The sequence below is a fragment of the Lepidochelys olivacea genome (assembly GCF_965140295.1).
Source record: "Lepidochelys olivacea isolate rLepOli2 genome assembly, chromosome: 7".
Classification (NCBI taxonomy): Eukaryota; Metazoa; Chordata; order Testudines; family Cheloniidae; genus Lepidochelys; species Lepidochelys olivacea.
In genome coordinates this window covers 38,940,984-38,958,297 of record NC_140417.1, presented here as the reverse complement: position 1 = coordinate 38,958,297, position 17,314 = coordinate 38,940,984, and the positions used below count along the sequence as shown (strand labels likewise).

At 40.5% G+C, this 17,314-nt stretch overlaps 1 protein-coding gene and 1 long non-coding RNA gene across 11 annotated transcripts in view; one reads left to right on the top strand and one right to left on the bottom strand.

Moving 5' to 3' along the window:
• The first annotated feature begins 5,309 nt into the window (after nt 1-5,309).
• Nucleotides 5,310-9,272, top strand: LOC311523585. 5 transcript variants are annotated; one of them, XR_014712374.1, is made up of 5 exons: nt 5,310-5,496; nt 7,794-7,878; nt 8,603-8,753; nt 8,866-8,987; nt 9,140-9,272. It is a non-coding gene; the product is annotated as an uncharacterized lncRNA (long non-coding RNA). The 5 variants fall into 5 exon arrangements; XR_014712375.1 differs by having other exon boundaries at nt 8,863-8,987; XR_014712376.1 differs by having other exon boundaries at nt 8,603-8,987.
• VGLL4 (vestigial like family member 4) overlaps nt 9,053-17,314 on the bottom strand; it is a 161,732-nt gene continuing 153,470 nt past the window's right edge. For all 6 annotated transcript variants that reach the window (XM_084633728.1, XM_084633729.1, XM_084633730.1 and 3 more), the window contains 2 exons: nt 15,596-15,719; nt 9,053-11,783 (listed from right to left, as the gene is read on the bottom strand). In XM_084633728.1, the coding sequence (XP_084489854.1) occupies nt 11,515-11,783; nt 15,596-15,719 (393 nt within the window). In that variant the 3' untranslated portion in view covers nt 9,053-11,514. The remainder of the gene's footprint in view (nt 11,784-15,595; nt 15,720-17,314) is intronic.

Genomic DNA, 17,314 nt, shown 5'->3' with positions numbered 1-17,314 from the left:
TTTGTGTGTGTATGGGGGTGGGGGGGGGGGGTGTGAGAAAACCTGGATTTGTGCTGGAAATGGCCCACCTTGATTATCATGCACATTGTAGGGAGAGTGGTCACTTTGGATGAGCTATTACCAGCAGGATAGTGAGTTTGTGTGTGTGGCTTTTGGGAGGCGGGTGAGGGGGTGAGAGAACCTGGATTTGTGTAGGAAATGGCCCAACTTGATTATCATGCACATTGTGTAAAGAGTTGTCACTTTGGATGGGCTATCACCAGCAGGAGAGTGAATTTGTGTGGGGGGCTGGAGGGTGAGAAAACCTGGATTTGTGCTGGAAATGGCCCAACCTGATGATCACTTTAGATAAGCTATTACCAGCAGGACAGTGGGGTGGGAGGAGGTATTGTTTCATATTCTCTGTGTGTATATAAAGTCTGCTGCAGTTTCCACGGTATGCATCCGATGAAGTGAGCTGTAGCTCACGAAAGCTCATGCTCAAATAAATTGGTTAGTCTCTAAGGTGCCACAAGTACTCCTTTTCTTTTTGCGAATACAGACTAACACGGCTGTTACTCTGAAATCTTCCAGATGATGTCTGCAGCTGTAAGTACACAGAACTTAAGTCGCTAGCTGGCCCATTTCTCCGTCCAAATCATAAAATCATCCCAATTGAGTCTAATTGGCATCTTCTGGGCATCTCAGCAGAGCAGGAAAGAATTAAGGGGGCATGGAAACAAAACTAACCTTTTACTCCTAGACGGGATCCCTCCACGAGAGGGTTAGGGCAAGTTGGCAGATCAGGGAAATGTTCTGTTGAGGGAAGAAGGCTGGCTGTCATTCTGACGTCTTTCAAGTTAGAAGGCACAGCTGAGGTGAGAAGGCCTCAAATTTAAGCTTTTCTTAGATTTCTTTTTTTAATTCTTTTTGTGTGTTTTATTTTCACAACAAATGCTTCAATGCTCATATCTGTATTTTAAAAAATAAAATGAAATACATGGCAGTATCCATAAGCAACCCTACAGTAACAAACCTGGGAATATGCATGATGCGTAAAACCGTCAGGTTAAATTCATGGAGTTCAGCTTCCAAAAGCTCTTATAAATAAAATAAAATTTTTGCAATAGTGTCAAATCTGTAACAGTGTTCCCCTTCCATTTGGTGCCATAGGTTAATGAATGCAGTATTTCTGAAGAAATGAATGATCTGGAACTTCTAGCAGTCCAACCTCAATCAGAGCCTTGAGGAAAATGTCACTTAGAAAGTAAATTTTGATCATCGTGACATTAATTTCAGGATGTACTTGATTAATTAAATTATAGACAAGCATATAGGAGTGTATACTGGTTCAGCACAGAACAGATTTTTTTTCCCCAGCTATGGAAAGTTTTCTTATTAACTGTAAAATGTAGTTCTCAGGAAACTGTAATTGCACCACTTAGTTTTCAAGAAATAGGATGGCAGTTGAGTTGTATATTGTTTATACAACTTATATTAAATGTCATAGCTATACATATGGATAACAAATAAATTACTTCAGTAGTTCAAGATGTTGAGGGTTTGTCTTCTCATTGTTGAACATGAAAAGGCAGTGTTGGCTCTAATCATGAGTTGCAACACACACAATTAGACGTATGCTGCTTGCATCATATTTGCCAAAAGTGAGTAAACAGTTTTCAAGATAAGCAGATTTTCAACTACTGAATACAGCAGATGTGTGGCTTACTCAACTTCATGTTGACAGATGCCTTTGTATCTGTCTTTGTGTTAGAGAGAAGACAGATGTCTTGCTTGGCATTTATGAAAGCTGCTTCATAACAAAATAAAATGTAAAACCAGAGTGAATAATCCAATAGTGAACAGCCTAACTAGTCATCCTATAAGCAAGAAAGGCTGAAATGGTTTTATGTCAATCTTATGAAGTGTGTTCTTACTGGAACTGAGTAACTGCTTTGTCATAACTTAGAATTTCTCTTTCAGTAGACTACTTTTGTTTCTCCACCTCTGTTGAGCCATAAATTCATGAAAATCACAATGTTCATTTATGATTAATCCCACGCCAGCTGTGGCTAACAGAGACACATGTTAGTTGGTTATAAATACTCCTCTGAAGTGATACAGTAATTAGCAAACTATGAAAGACCATATATTAAAGTAATGTTGTATGATAAATTGGTCTCCTAATTCTACCACGAAGAGGAATGTGAAAATTTCATATTTAATGACTCCTGGGGATACTTTTGTAGGCTATCTTCAATATAATGTTTTGTACTCCTCTGAGTCCTGCACTGGGAGTGGGACATATGAGGAATAATCTTAAAACCAAATGCAACAATCCCTATACACCCCTCTACGGGGCAAAGGGTTTAAGATGAAAAAGTCTGTGTATATTGCAGCTCCGTGTATTTTTTGGGAAAAGGGGATTGTTCATAGGGCATGCTTCCCTCTAAGCCCGGCCCATTTTAAGGATGAAATCTATAAAGGCCTATTAATGGTAGTCTGACTGCAGCATTCATTCCCCTTCATGGATGGAGCCATGAAGAAGAATTGGCGAGGCAGCGGTACTACAGAAAAGGATCTAGTGGTTATAGTGCATTACAAATTGAATGAGAGTCAACAGTTTGCTGCTGTTGAGGAAAAAACAAGTGTCATTCTGGGATGTATTAACAGAAGTGTCATATGTAATTGTCCCGCTCTGCTTGATGCTGGTGAGGCATCAGCTGAAGGAAGCACTGTGTCCAACTCTGGGCACCACACCTCAAGAAAAATATGGATAAATTGGAGTCCAGAGGAGAGCAACAAAAATGATAAAAGGTTTAGAAAGACCTGTGAGGAAAGGTAGAAAGAATAGAGTATATTTAGTCTAGAGAAGAGATGGTTGAGGGAAGACATAACAGCCTTCAAATATGTGAAGGACTGTTGTAAAGAGGAAGATGATCAGCTGTTTTCCATGTCCACCCAGGGTAGGAAAAGAAGTAATCAGCATAGTTTGCAGCAAGGGAGGTTTAGGTTGGATATTAGAAAAAACTTTTTAACTGTAAGGATAGTTAAGCACTGGAACAGGTTACCTAGGGATGTTGTAGAATCCCCATCAGATTAGACAGACACCTGTCAGGGAGGTCTAGGTTTACTTAATCCTGCCTTCGTGTGGAGGATGGACTAGATGACCTCTTGAGGTCCCTCTCAGCCCTGCATTTCTGTGCCTGCCCAGTAAGAACCATGTCTGATATTTTTTTTTAAAAATGGTTACATTAATATTTTCTATTCTGGAAGTTATGCTGCGAGTCTGTAGGTAAAACTAAGTAATTGTGAGCAGATCTGGGAAAGGGGGCCATTGCCCTGCACATGGTAACAGGAGAGCTTCCTTCATGGAACTGGGAAGAGAGGGAACCCTGATTCTCATTTACACCAAGGTCCCTTTACAACACGTAGACAGTGTGACTTGCAACCATGTCTAGATCCCTTTTCTCTGGAAGGGCAGTGTAAAGAGGCCTTTGTGTTAATAAGCACTGCGCTCAAAGTATATTAATTTTGCAAACGTGATGGTCAAATGTAGTCAGTGGAATGGGGCAAGAAAACTTATTAAATGCAAATCAATATACTTGTAAAACTTGTAACCAGAAAAATCAAACCTAATCTAGGAAAAGACACTGAGAATGCCTCTGTTATAGTCAGTTAACCTGTCCTGAAACTGGAAAAAATGGCCGTTGACTCAGAAACAAAGATGACATTCAATGGTGTATGCTAAATGAGTTAATAACAAGGAGAGGGAGAGACCTAGGGTACATCTACATTGCAGCCTTGGGTGTTAATGGCAGTGAGTGAGATGTGCTGGTAGCGAAAGAGGTTCACAGAGTAGTTGTGTGCGCACCAAATGGCCCTGAGATCTGGAACAGTGGATCCATACGTACCTATGGATTCCATTGACTCTTTGAGGCCTGAAGGCAGCACTTGCTATGCCCCCCACATGGCTATAAACTTCTCCCCTTTCCTGCACAAGGAGAGCATATATCCCTGAAACATGGTGACTAGTACTTGCTCTCCTCCCCCTGGATACACAGGCCCCCTTGTGCATGTGTCATGGGAAAGAGCCCAATGGAACCAGAAGGGAGCATTCTAGGACTGAATGACAAGAGAGCTATTAGTTAGCGATCCATACATGACAAAAAATGAAACCCACAACTAAAGACTGTTGCTCCTTTTAGATGCAGGAAAACACATTTAAAGGAGAGAACCCATTTGAACTTCCAGTAAGGGATAGTTACAACTCCTATTACTTTGACCTTGTTAAAATATAGTAATTCCTTGCTTAACATTGTAGTTATGTTCCTGAAACAATATTAAGCAAATCCAATTTCCCCATAAGCATTAATGGTAAAAAGGAGGATTAGGTTCCAAAGAAATTTTTTCAACAGACAAAAGATATTATGTATATACACACACAGTATAAGTTTTAAACAAACAATTTAATACTGTACACGGCAATGATTGTGAAGCTTGGTTGAGGTGGTGGAGTCAGAGCATGGGCCATTTCTCAGGGAATGCCTGGCTGCTAAATGATGAACTAGCAGTTGGCTGAGCCCTCAAGGGTTAACACGTAGCCTCACACTCTACAAGGTTGCAGAATGAGGGGAGGAGACACAATAGACGCATGGCAGTGGCTGCAAAATTCCCTGAGGAAATGGAACATGATGATGAACCCACGCTATCCCACTGGAGCGCACCATTCCCTCCACTTTCTAAAGTCGTGGGGTGTGGTGCATATGTGTGTGAGAGACACACACGCATTGCCCCTGTAATTACACTGACCCCACTCTTAGTATATTGCCTTTTTAAGAAGATCAGGAAGTTGACAGCTGCTGCCAGCAAGCTCCCTCTGTCCTGAGCCCTGTCTCGTGTGTCCCCCCTGCTATGTGGAGATGGGGCACAGGGAACTTAGGGGAGCTGATACAGGGGCTGCCAGTCCACCCTGGTTCCAAGACCCCACCAGCTAGCTCCAAGGGGCTGCTCTTCCTGCAAGCAGTGAACAAAGCAGGCAGCTGCCAAACAATGGTATAAGGGAGCATTGCACAACTTTAAACGAGCATGTTCTCTAATTGATCAGTGACATAACGAAACAACGTTAACCGGGACAATGTTAAGTGAGGAGTTACTGTAGGTGCATTCTCTGATGTGGGACTTGGAGTGTGCATGAACAGTATAGATAACTAGTTATATCTAGCATGGCTTTGTCCTCTTGGGAGGCCTTGATTAAGTGTTTACTTTAGAAAAACCCTTAAGTACATATGACATGCTGTTAGTTAAATATATATTTGGATCTGCGGACAGTCAGTATTCTCTCTCCCCTAAAGGAGATGGCCTAGCTGAAACCAGGGGCCTCAGTTTTGGAGTGGCAGTTTCCTGTAGTGCTGGAAGATGCAGATTAGATCCTTGTTGAGGAATGGTGGGATTTGAAACCAAAAATAATGACAAGAAGCAGATTCGTCTCAGCTGAGAATGACTGGGCCAGCCCTGGTGAGTAGAACTCTTACGCAGGCCATTTAAAGTCCCTCTTACATGTCTTGTCATGAAAGTGCTAGACAGGCAGCTTTCTGCATTGCCATGGTATTTAGATATTGGGGGAAGTCACCATTCACACAGCCATTGTGGATTTTAATTCAAAATATGGTCAACCTTCTATAATCTGTAAATGACAGTTACTACTCTGCTATCACAGGGGTGATTTAGGAGCAGGGTTAAAAGAAATCTAAAGGGAATTCTAGTGAAATCTGATCCCCTCGTGTAAGGACATGGACAGTTGCTAATGGAAAAGTTGCTGGCATCTAAACTAGAACAGAACTTGGTCTGTGTCTAAACTGCCCCAACATTCAGACTACAGGGTGTGAATAGCAGGGCACACCAAAGTGCTGTGCTATAACTCTGCCATGTAGATATTACAGGTGCAAACTAAAAGGATCCTAGTTACTGTAGTCTTGTTTGAAGAGGATTAAAGTTACGCGAACTAGGAACCTTTTTGTTTGTGCTTGCAGCATCCACACAAGGGTGTCACAGCACACCACTTAGATGTGTGCTGCTATTCACACACCCATAGTCCAAACTGCGGGGCAGTGTAGACAAGCACTGGGTATTTACTTCAGTTACTGCTGCTGTATTTGGCTACAGCTTTATATGGAATATTGAGACTTGCCAAATGCATGCTGCCCCACTGGAAAAGCATAATTTGATGGATAGGTGTGATAACCATTCAGCAGTGACACTGTTAACAAGTTTGACAACTAAGAAGGTATAATTAAGGTTAAAAGTTTCACTCAGTAAGATGGGGGAAGTTCACACCTGTCCTGGTGCTATTGTTTCAATCTGTTGCTATACTGTTGTCAGCTTTTTAAAGGTTGCTTTTGCAGCTTGAAGAGGTAGAAATATTTAAAGCTTAGATGCCAGTGAAACATTCAGAACAATCTGAATTTGATGGGTAGCCTATATGTTTGTCATCCATGATGTCTTAAATTAAAATTCTGGTATGAAACTAATTTAGCAGAAGGAGATGCAGATTCATATTGTGTTTCCTTGGGGTCTATAGAATAGCAACTTGAAGATGCAATTCAAAAAAAGCAGCAGTAAAATTAAAGAGAAAAATGCTCTTCAGAACCATGCTGTCGTCACCAAAAGGAGATACAAGCAATAGACAAGGAGACACGTCATGGTTTCATTGGTTTTTGTTGTTTTAGTAACATAAAGTTACTAAATATATTGTTGCGTACAGGTTCTGTTTGTTCATTCTTGAATAGGCAATGACTGCCCCATCAAATAATATGACTTTAGGTATGTCTGTATTGAAATCAGACTGTGACTGAAGCTCAAGTAGATATATCCAAGCTAGCTTAACCTAGTTATCTTGGGTCCTGGAGCAGTGAAGCTGTAGAAGCCCCCCTAAAATTTCAGGTAGGTAGTCAGGTGGCCTGGGCAGAAGCGTGCACTGCTTAAAGCTAGTTCTGCAATCATACCCTGTGATTGAAGTCTAGACATACTCTTTGTTGACTGCTGCTGTGGTTCCTTGATGCACATTATTATAATCCTGTATGATATAGTACTACACTAACACACACTAGAGAAGGTGTGGTGTGCACTAGCAAGGTCCATATGGGCCAATTAGTGCACATCGGGATTTTTACACCCCTTCAGTGCTATCTAAAGTGCTGTTCAGACAACAGACCATTGTAGCTGGCTCCCCTTCCAAAGGTCACTTACTTTGTGTATTTAGGCTTCTTTCCATGGGTACAGGTTTCAGAGTGGTAGCTGTGTTAGTCTGTATCAGCAAAAAGAATGAGGCCATCCTGATTATCACTACAAAAGTTTTTTTTTTCCTGCTGATAATAGCCCACCTTAATTGATTAGTATCATTATAGTTGGTATGGCAATACCAATTTTTTCCATGTTCTCTGTGTATATATATCTTCCTACTGTATTTTCCATTGCATGCATCCGATGAAGTGGGTTTTAACCCACGAAAGCTTATGCCCAAATACATTTGTTAGTCTCTAAGGTGCCACAAGTACTCCTCGTTCTTTTTCCATGGGTAGTTACAGAAAGGGATATTTTTCAAATGTATTAAGCTAATTAATTTTGGTGTGTTCTCATAGTCTCCTACACCCAGAAATATTTAACAACCATGTTTGCATACTTAATTCCTGGCATATTTTTTCAGAAGTTTAGCTGCTTTGAACACAATTTACAACACTGTTTAACATCACTCCTATTGAACATCTAAGGCAACATGTCCTCAGTGAAATAACTGTACTGTTTTGTTCTTCTAGGGCAGTATCTTTTTTGCAGACACACTTCCACTAGAGCCTGAGCTGAAATTTGTCTCAGTCTCTGAAGAACGTTATTGAACATCAGGTACCAGCACATTTATTTTTAGGGGATCAGCTTCCAGTCAAATTATTTTCCACTAAAATCCCCTCCTTAGATCAGAGCAGATTTTAACCACATTTTTTAAAACTGTACTGAACACAAGTATCCTCCTCTCTATACTTCTGGTCAGCAGGGGGAGAGTTTTACAGTGTAGATAAGCTCCAAGAATGTGACGGATGGGACAAAGTGGAAAAAAGAAGAAATGAATTTCTCTTCGCTGCTTGTATAGCAGAGATATATATGTGACTGGCCCATTCTCTCTTGCTAAAACAGTGGCTGCTACTTGTTAAGCTGCATTAAATATGAACAGCTGCTTTCTAGTCCCCTATGGAAATGATATGCTGAGATCTCGGTGACTTGATCAATGGGAATTGTGCCAAAAATATTTCAATAGTTTCCCTAGTTGCAGGCCTAGCCTCCATTCAGAATGTAGCTATCTTGTTCAGGGCTGTAAAAAATTCACATCTCCCGAGCATTGTAGCTATGGTGACCTAACACCTGGTGTAGACAGATGGAAGAATGCTTCTGTTGACCACCACCACCACTCAGGGAGGCGGAGTTCCTACAGCGACAGAGAAACCCCTTTCATTGCTGTAGGAGGTGTCTATGGGTTATAGTGGCAGTGCTTCTGCCCCCCCTCCCCCCCAATGCACACATGTCCCTAGTGATGTGCTCACAAAACTGTTGGCATTCTTAAATACTGCTGCAGGAACAAGCCTTTTTTGGAGTCTGCCACGCAATGGTCCATTGCAACCACCATAACTGTGGAAAGTGTTACCTGCCTGCAACTAATTTCCCTTGCCGGAGGGAAAAAACAACAGCTACCCAATGCCATCTCTGCCGGCATGTCTCAAAACGTGGTGGGTAAACAACTCTTGGTGCAGGTCAGAGCCATGGCATCTTTTGTATGATCAATATCGTCCCATATACGTGTCCCTAACTGCTATTTGTCACTGGCTATGTTCTCAGCAGGATATATATGCTGCATGGAAAAATGGGGTGCAAGAAGGACAGAGGTCTAGTAGGTCTGACTCCATCTACCAGGGAAAGATCACAGTTTGATGCATTGTTCCCTTACTCCAACCCTAGCAAAGGTAAGATGGTCATTTTCAATTCTTCCTTTTTAACCAAATTACAAAGAAGAGTATGCACACACCTGTGATTTAAGAGCACTTTATTGTTCTTTAAGGCTACTTTTTAAGTACAAAAAAAGATGGCCTGCCAAACCTTTTTTTCTTTTCCCCAGGTGAAACAAGGCCACAAAAGAATGGTATATTTACAAACACGGAGAGAATCTTTCAGACTGAACTGTAGCAGATAACATGGCTCTGTGAAGAAACTTCACTATGCGTTATTATGGTGAGTTTACTTTCCCCCCCCAACCCTTTGGCTTTCATGACATAATTGTGTTTAATATATTTGTTTTTACTGGACATATCACATTAAATCTTTATTGCCCCACATCCATTTACCTATCTCAGATAAGTAAATGTGACCTTGTAAAACAGCTATTACTGAAAATATTAGCTTTAAAAACATGTGTGTTTACAAAGAAATGTAGAAGGAGTCACATTTTCCACAGAGTCCATCTACAGTATTAGTATTTTACTGTTATAATGCTCAGTAGCCTGTAGCAATAACAAACTAGTGGCTATTAATGCTAATGCAGTGTTCTCATAGAATAACTGTGTTCCTGCACTTTTTTAATGTATTACAGACAAATCTACAACAAAAAAAGATCAACTTTTTTCTCCAAACAAAAAATGAATGATTACAATAAAGGAAAGGGAAAAATTAAATAGCTACATATCATTAACAAATTAATTGTTCCTCAAAAAATACCTACAAATTTCTCTGTACATTCTTTACGCACAGCGTAACGATGGTCTTAAAGTTACCTATATAAAAAAGTGTTCTTTTAACAATTTTCCTACAGAGAGTAGGGTACTGAATGCCAAAGCAGGTAAGCGTTGACTACCCAGTAAGATGGTAGTGAAATGTGTGAAACTGGGGGCTTGTTTGTGTGGTGTTTGTTTTTAAAAAAAATTGAGCAGCCACCCTCTCAACATGAGTAAGAGCCAATCTTCTGATATTTTCTCAAATTAAAATAGCTTAACATCAAAACAATTTAAAATAAAAGCCACAATGGACCCAATACTGTAACAGTCCATAATACATCACATGTAGTTCATCTTCCAACTAATCATAACTTGCTCTATTGAACCAGTCTCTTCAGGTAACCCAGTATTTAAAAAAAAAGCACTACTTGTAACTGTACTGGGATGATGGAATGTATTGGGGGGGGGAGAATAGTTACATTTAACAAAAAGATGAGAAGCACTTTTATTACTAACACAGCTGTGTTTTTATGCCTGCCTCTATTACCTAATGTCTAGTTAGTAGCTATTTATACAGGTATTACTGCATTTATTATCATTTGCTATATTAAGTTTTCTACTGGAGGAATGTATGCTGCCTTGGCCTAGGTTTATGAGTAAGCTTAAAAATTAAAGCTCATATTTCACAAACTGTAACAATCTGTTGTCCAAGATATTTAAAGGTAGCCGTTTCTGTAGCTAATTAAAGTTGGATTACACAGACTTCTAGTTTTAGGAAGCAAATTCATGTTAAGCAGACAGTAATGCAAACATAAATGGTTATTCACTCATGCGCAAAGCTATAGCATCCTGTACCACGCATCATATATTTCTAGACTGCTTCATTTATGAGGCCTGTCCTGAGGCTGTCCTCTCTTGCTGGCTGCTAATAAAGTGAATCAGAGTACAACTGTACCAGCAGTAAGTAGATCTAGGACTGTTACTGACAAAAATAAACTAATTCTGAAGAAAAGCTAATAAGTATTATGTTTCTTACGGTCTATACATTAATAGATACCAGCTATTTTTCATAACATGCATCTTTAAGCACTATTGAACTCTCCATCCTCAGCTCTATTCTAACAAACTGCAGTGTTTAGAAAAAAATTAAATGCCCGTGTGGTCTGTAAATTATGCAGTCCAGTTGCAAGCACTAAGCACCTGAAATCTAAAGAAAGACCTATAACCTGTACGAGACTTCCCCTTCCAAAGCGGTTTAAAACAAAAAATAACTGACAGAAATGTCACTTAAACCCTTTTTTTCAGCAGTTTGCCTTCAGGATATTAGCATCATGCATAAAGTTGCCATGCAACTTTAGTCCTCCTCCAATAGTGCAAATCATACATGACAGTTCTTTTCAAGTATATACATACAAAATTACTTCACCGGGGGGGGGGAGAATGGAAGCAAACCAGGCAAATTGTAGTGTCAAGAAGCTAATAGAAGCAAAAGCATTTGGGTCAACCAACTGTGTGTAATGGCTTTTTTGTGGATTAGCATGCTTTTTTTTTTTTAAATGGGTAGCAGATGCTTGCATCAGAGGTTTCTTTGGTAACTGAGGCAGGAAAAAAAGGATGCTACATCATATAGATCTTTATCAAATAGTTCCTGCTATCATCTTTAAGGGCACCCTTGTACAAATACCAAACAAGTACACAAAAACGTGTTGAAAACTAATCTCCCCTCACCCCAACACAATTCAAAGCTCAGTCAAACCATGCAAATTCAGAAGTTTGATGATCTTCATGAGACCACAGAGGGCGAATGATTATGATTGACCATGTGGGAAGAAGGGGAAGATTGGCCCCGCCTTGAGGCAGACTCAGGACTGCTGGACACTCCATCCTTTGCGGCTTTAATCTGAAGCCATGTATCCCCAAGTGCTTTGGCAAAGTGGTCATCAACTGATCCTGTGATGGACACAGAGTTTGCCACTGGCTCCGGCTCCTTGTAATTCTTGCCAAGGCTTCTGCGGAAGTGCTCTTCCACCACTGGATCACAGGCAGTGGTAGCTAGATGGGAAAAACAGGCAAGGCAAAAACAACATTTGAATATAGACTCTAGCTACTAGATGCTGCTTCCAGATTCTTCCTTCCTCCCATTTTGGTACCAGCTGGACTTTTTTCATCATTTTATTGGAGGACGACTTAAAAATGCAGAAGCAGATCAAATGTTAAACTAGAAAACATTTTTCTTGTTACCTGCACCTGCCAAAATTTGGCCTAGCACTTTTTATACAGAGGCCCCCAGCTTTCTGATAACGTCCTTTAGTCTGGTAATATAAATTTTAAATAGTTAAATGTCCAATTTTATAGGGAAAAAAAATCCCATGGAAAAAGTGTTCATTTTCCATTAATTCCACTCGAGCCCATCCTTTAAGGACCTGGTGCACAGTCAGTTGAAGTCAATGGACTTTGGCTCAATCCCTGAATTACTTATGGGTGAGCTGAAATGCTTTCTACAGTAGCTGCCAAGAACTAGGTTCAAGGTTCCACTTTTCAAGTAAGTCAGTGAACGGCAGGAACACTCTGCATTGCGTTACGCATCAGTAACATAAAAACCCACTGTAGGAGAAAGCAAGCATCTGAGAACAGATCTTTGCAGGTAAATAAAGGAGGAATCATTTTAAACCTTCTTGTGTTAAAAAATACATGGTTTTGTACATAAGCTTTTAAAAATAGGTTAAAAATCTCATTCTGTGTTGTCTTATCCTGCCCAATTCCTTTCAAAACAATGGGCTGTTGTTTACAATGTCACCTGAAAGTGAGAACAGGCGTTCGCATGGCACTGTTGCAAGACATTTACGTGCCAGACGCACTAAAGATTCATATGTCCCTTCATGCTTCAACCACCCTTCCAGAGGACATGCATCCATGCTGATGATGGGCTCTGCTCAATAATGATCCAGAACAGTACAGACCGATGCATGTTCATTTTCATCATCTGAGTCAGATGCCACCAGCAGAAGGCTGATTTTCTTTTTTGGTGGTTGGGTTCTGTAGTTTCTGCATCAGTGTTGCTCTTTTAAGACATCTGAAAGCATGCTCCATACCTCATCCCTCTCAGATTTTGGAAGACACTTCAGATTCTTAAACTTTGGGTTGAGTGCTGTAGCTATTTTTAGAAATCTCACATAGGTACCTTCTTTGCATTTGGTCAAATCTGTTGTGAAAGCGTTCTTAAAACGAACATGTGCTGGGTCATCATCCGAGACTGCTAGAACATGAAATATGTGCAGAATGCGGGTAAAACAGAGCAGGAGATGTACAATTTTCCCCCCCAAGGAGTAGAGTCACAAATTTAACTAACTCTCTTTTTTTAACGAGTATCATCAGCATGGAAGCATGTCCTCTGGAATGGTGGCCAAAGCATGAAGGGACATTTTGCAACACTGGCTACAAAAGTGCCATGCGAATGCTTGTTCTCACTTTCAGGTGATATTGTAAATAAACAGGCAGCAGTATCTCCCATCAATGTAAAAAACCTTGTTTGTCTTAGCAATTGGCAGAATAAGAAGTAGGACTGAGTGGACTGGTAGGCTCTAAAGTTTTACACTGTTTTGTTTCAGAGTGCAGTTATGTAACCAAAAAAAAAATGCATTTGTAAGTTACACTTTCACAATTGCACTACAGTACTTGTATGAGGTGAATTGAAAAATACTATTTATATTATTTTTTATTACAAATATGTACTGTAAAAATGATAAACAAAAGAAAGTTAGCACTGTACACTTTGTATTCTGTGTTGTAATTGAAAATGTAGAAAAACATCAAAAAATATTTAATAAAATTCAGTGGTTATTCTATTGTTAAGTGCAATTAATTTTTTGAGTTAAGTGTGTGAGTTAACTGCAGTTAATTGACAGCCCTAATTATTTCTTATCCCTGCCCTGAAATGAAACTAATATCTCAGAAAGGCATACATATTCAGGTGTTTGATAGTTACAGTATTTATATTGGGTAAAATTTTCAAAAGCACCTGAAGTAACTTAGGCTCTTCCTAAGTCCTGTTTTCAACAGTAATTAAGGCCTGGTCTACACCTGTACATTTTGTACCAGTATACCTATTTTGGTTAAGAAAGACCCGATGCCCCCATAAAGGTGCTTCCACTGGTATAGTTATTCCAATGCTCATCTGGGAATATCTATTTTGGTAGATGTACTTGCATATAACTGAAATCACTTCTGAAAATGGTACTTGGCTGCTTTTAAAAATATTACCTATTATGTTTACTGCCTAATAAACACACCATGTAAGATAAGAACAGGGGGATAAAGGGAGCCATCCAGAGAGCAAGGCATTTACATTTCCTTTTTAACCCCAAAGGAGGATGGATGAAGTGGAGCAAGCTCACACCACTAACACAGAAAATTTGAAGGATTTAAACAAAAATTTTAATCAGGGGTGAGCAAAGTGTATGGAGGGCCATGAATGCTCACAAAATTGGGGAATGAAGGCTCTGGCTGGAAGTGGGGCCAGAAATGAGGAGTTCAGGGTGCAGGGCATTCAGTTGTTTGGGGTGGGGGCTCTGGCTGGAGGTGCAGGCTCGGAATGAGGGATTTAGGGTGTAGGAGAGTGCTCCGGGCTTGGGCTGAAGGGTTCGGAGGGCGATGCACGGAGCCTCCTTGCTGTCCCTAAACACAGGAGCTGGGGAGGGGACATGCTGCCGCGTGCGGAGCAGCCGCTGACCCCGTTTCCCAGCTGGAGTGTGGAAGCGGGGCAGACCCCATTCCCCAGCAGGAGCTTGAGGGCCAGATTAAATTGGCCAGCGAGCCGTAGTTTGCCCAGCCCTGTTCTAATTGAACTGAAAGTAGAAACCTACACTGGGGGAATGTTTAGACTGCCAAGCAAAGAAGGTAGCTTCCTTTCTGCATTTATACACAAAGAGGAAGCTTGAGAGTACATCTAGCATCATCAATCCGGAGTGAAACCTGCCTTCTGTAGTTGCAAAGGCCTGTGTCCATAGCAGAAACATAACCATTCCATGGTGCAGTAAGGGGAGAGCCTGGGAAGCCTGTACTGCGCAAAGTGAGTGGAGGGCAAGGAAGGCTCCCTAAGCGTGCATGCTGCTTTACAAACAGATCACTGCGCTAGACAGTTTACAGGGCATGAGAAGGTGGTTTAGGATTTAATGCCCACCTCCATTTGCTGCATGTTTATTCTTGTTTTTAAAACCTTTGCCAAACAGTGCCCCTGCTCTGTTGTCACTATTTGATAAATAACTATTTAGAAATGGCACCCACTGACTTGAGGCACAAAACTCCTTTAATGGTGCTCTTGCTTGCACAAGGGGCTGCCTATACAAATCCAGTTGCAACACAAGGCCCCATATTTTTACTGCTTTTTATTCCTGCTAGCGCTGCAGCTCCAACACAGCTAAGAGGGAGCAAGCTGGATTTTGTTCCATCTTGCACATCAACAGAACTGTCTACCAATTTCCAATCAGTTACATTTCTGCAACACCACTGTGGAATGGAGAGAACCCAGCCTGGCTCTCTGAGGCTAGGTAGAGTTTGTAGAGCTAAAAGAAAAAAACTTGTTTTCATTTTGATACGGAAATTAGTGATAAACATAGAATCCCATAATTCTATATTAGAAGGATGGAAAGTGATCACAATAAAAAGCCCTTCCACATAGTTGACTGTAGCAGAAGGGCTACCTCATTCATATCTACTGCAAGATACAATAAGCCATAGCTCCCAAACCCTGCCATTTATTCAGTACAAATGGTGAAGTTTTAAAACAGGTTTGGATAATTTGGCCATCTAGGAATGTTGAAGCTCAAAGCCCCAAGAAAGGAGAGAAAAGGTGAAGCATAACTTACTGCTCGATGGTCTTCTATAACTGGCTGGCATGGCTGAACCACAGCTACTGTGGGCTATGGGGCAGTGAGAGAGGTTACAGTTACGGTTGTTTGCAGAGGCACATGTGATTACAGATGGACGGTTCTGAGAGGGAAAAGAACAGAATTGTTATTCAGCAAGGTCACTGGTACAGACAATGCTAGCAGTTGTTCATCACTTAAAAGCACACATTAACTGAAATAATCTTAGCGGGGGCCTGTCAGCTGTGAGCAAATACATTTCATTATGTAAGAGAGGAGGAGAGAGTTATCTGGCTACAAGTAATCCCTAAAATATCTAATAGATTAACGCCAAAATAATACGCCACACAGCAAATCCCATTCTGTACATGATACTGCAATATTAGAACAAAACCTGGAATGTTTTCTTTTAGAAAACATTTGTGAAGACAAAGGTCTAAATATCCTGATAAAAAATAAAATTACATCATAAAAATGACTGTGCATGCAGCAGAATTTGACCTACCTCCCTTCACAGCAGACGTACTCATTTTAACTCTCTCATTAAGTAAAATACCAAGGCTCCTCATATTGGTCTCTCTCATTTTAAAAGAGTCAAGCTCTCCTCTTCCAGGACTGCATCTCAACACTTAAAGTAATCAAAACACAAAGTCTTGATCTCACTTTGGTATGAGTGTAGTGCAGAACTGACTGTCAACAACATACTGGGGGGAATTTTATTAGCTGCTGTAAAGCTTCCACAGTATCTTCCTTCTGAAGAACCTGAAGTACTTTGCAAACATTATTAATAGGTTAACCCTAGTAGTTAGGTAACCTAACTTTTATATTTGAAGAAACTGAGGCAATAAAATCAGCTGAATTACTCGCCCAGAATCATGAATTCTCAATCCTGTGCATTACTCCCTATATTGATGTAAAGCATGAAGAGTAGAAAAAAACTCCAAGCGATATCGGAGTCCTGAAAACAGTGGAACAGAAATAGACCAAAATGGCTCGGAAAAGTTTCTCTGGCTCAAGAAGCCATACCTCTTCTGTTGCTGTGGCTTTCCAGCACTGCCTCATAAGCAACACCCTTTCTCCACTTCCAAAAACGCATGCAATTCCCCAAAACTGTTGTCACTGGGCAACCCTGGTAACACCATTATTAAAAACTTCAAACTGGTCCATTTCTGAAGTACTGAGTCATTTCAGTTTAACATTCAGTGGGAAAGGGGGGGGGGGGGGCGCCTTATGCAAAGGAATGGTCCTGGTTTCTCTAGGTGGCTGCCTGAAGAAAGGTGTGATGAAAAACACACACACTTTAAAATATTTTTGCTTAAAACTTTTGGTATATTTTATGATGCAAGTTCATTTTGCTATGCCCAACTTACATGAATACCGCATTTCTGGAGCACATGACTTGGCTTGCCTGAATCAGCGCAGTTGGCAAATAATTTTCAGTTCATGCCTCACTCTCAATCAGTCGATATGCAAACTGTACTAAACCTATCCTCAACAGAAAGTCAGTGGAAAAGAGAAATACCAGGGGAGGGAATGGCTTTCATTGTTTAAAATACGTTCAGTTTAGGCACACTGAACAGAGATTTCATTTCACTGCGAGATCAAAGTAAGACTTTCTCTGAGTCAAATGCCAGCTACATAAAGCAAAGCAATATTATTTTTTTCACTATTTTTCTAGACATAATGAGCTAAAATGTCCATTCACATCCTACTGCATTG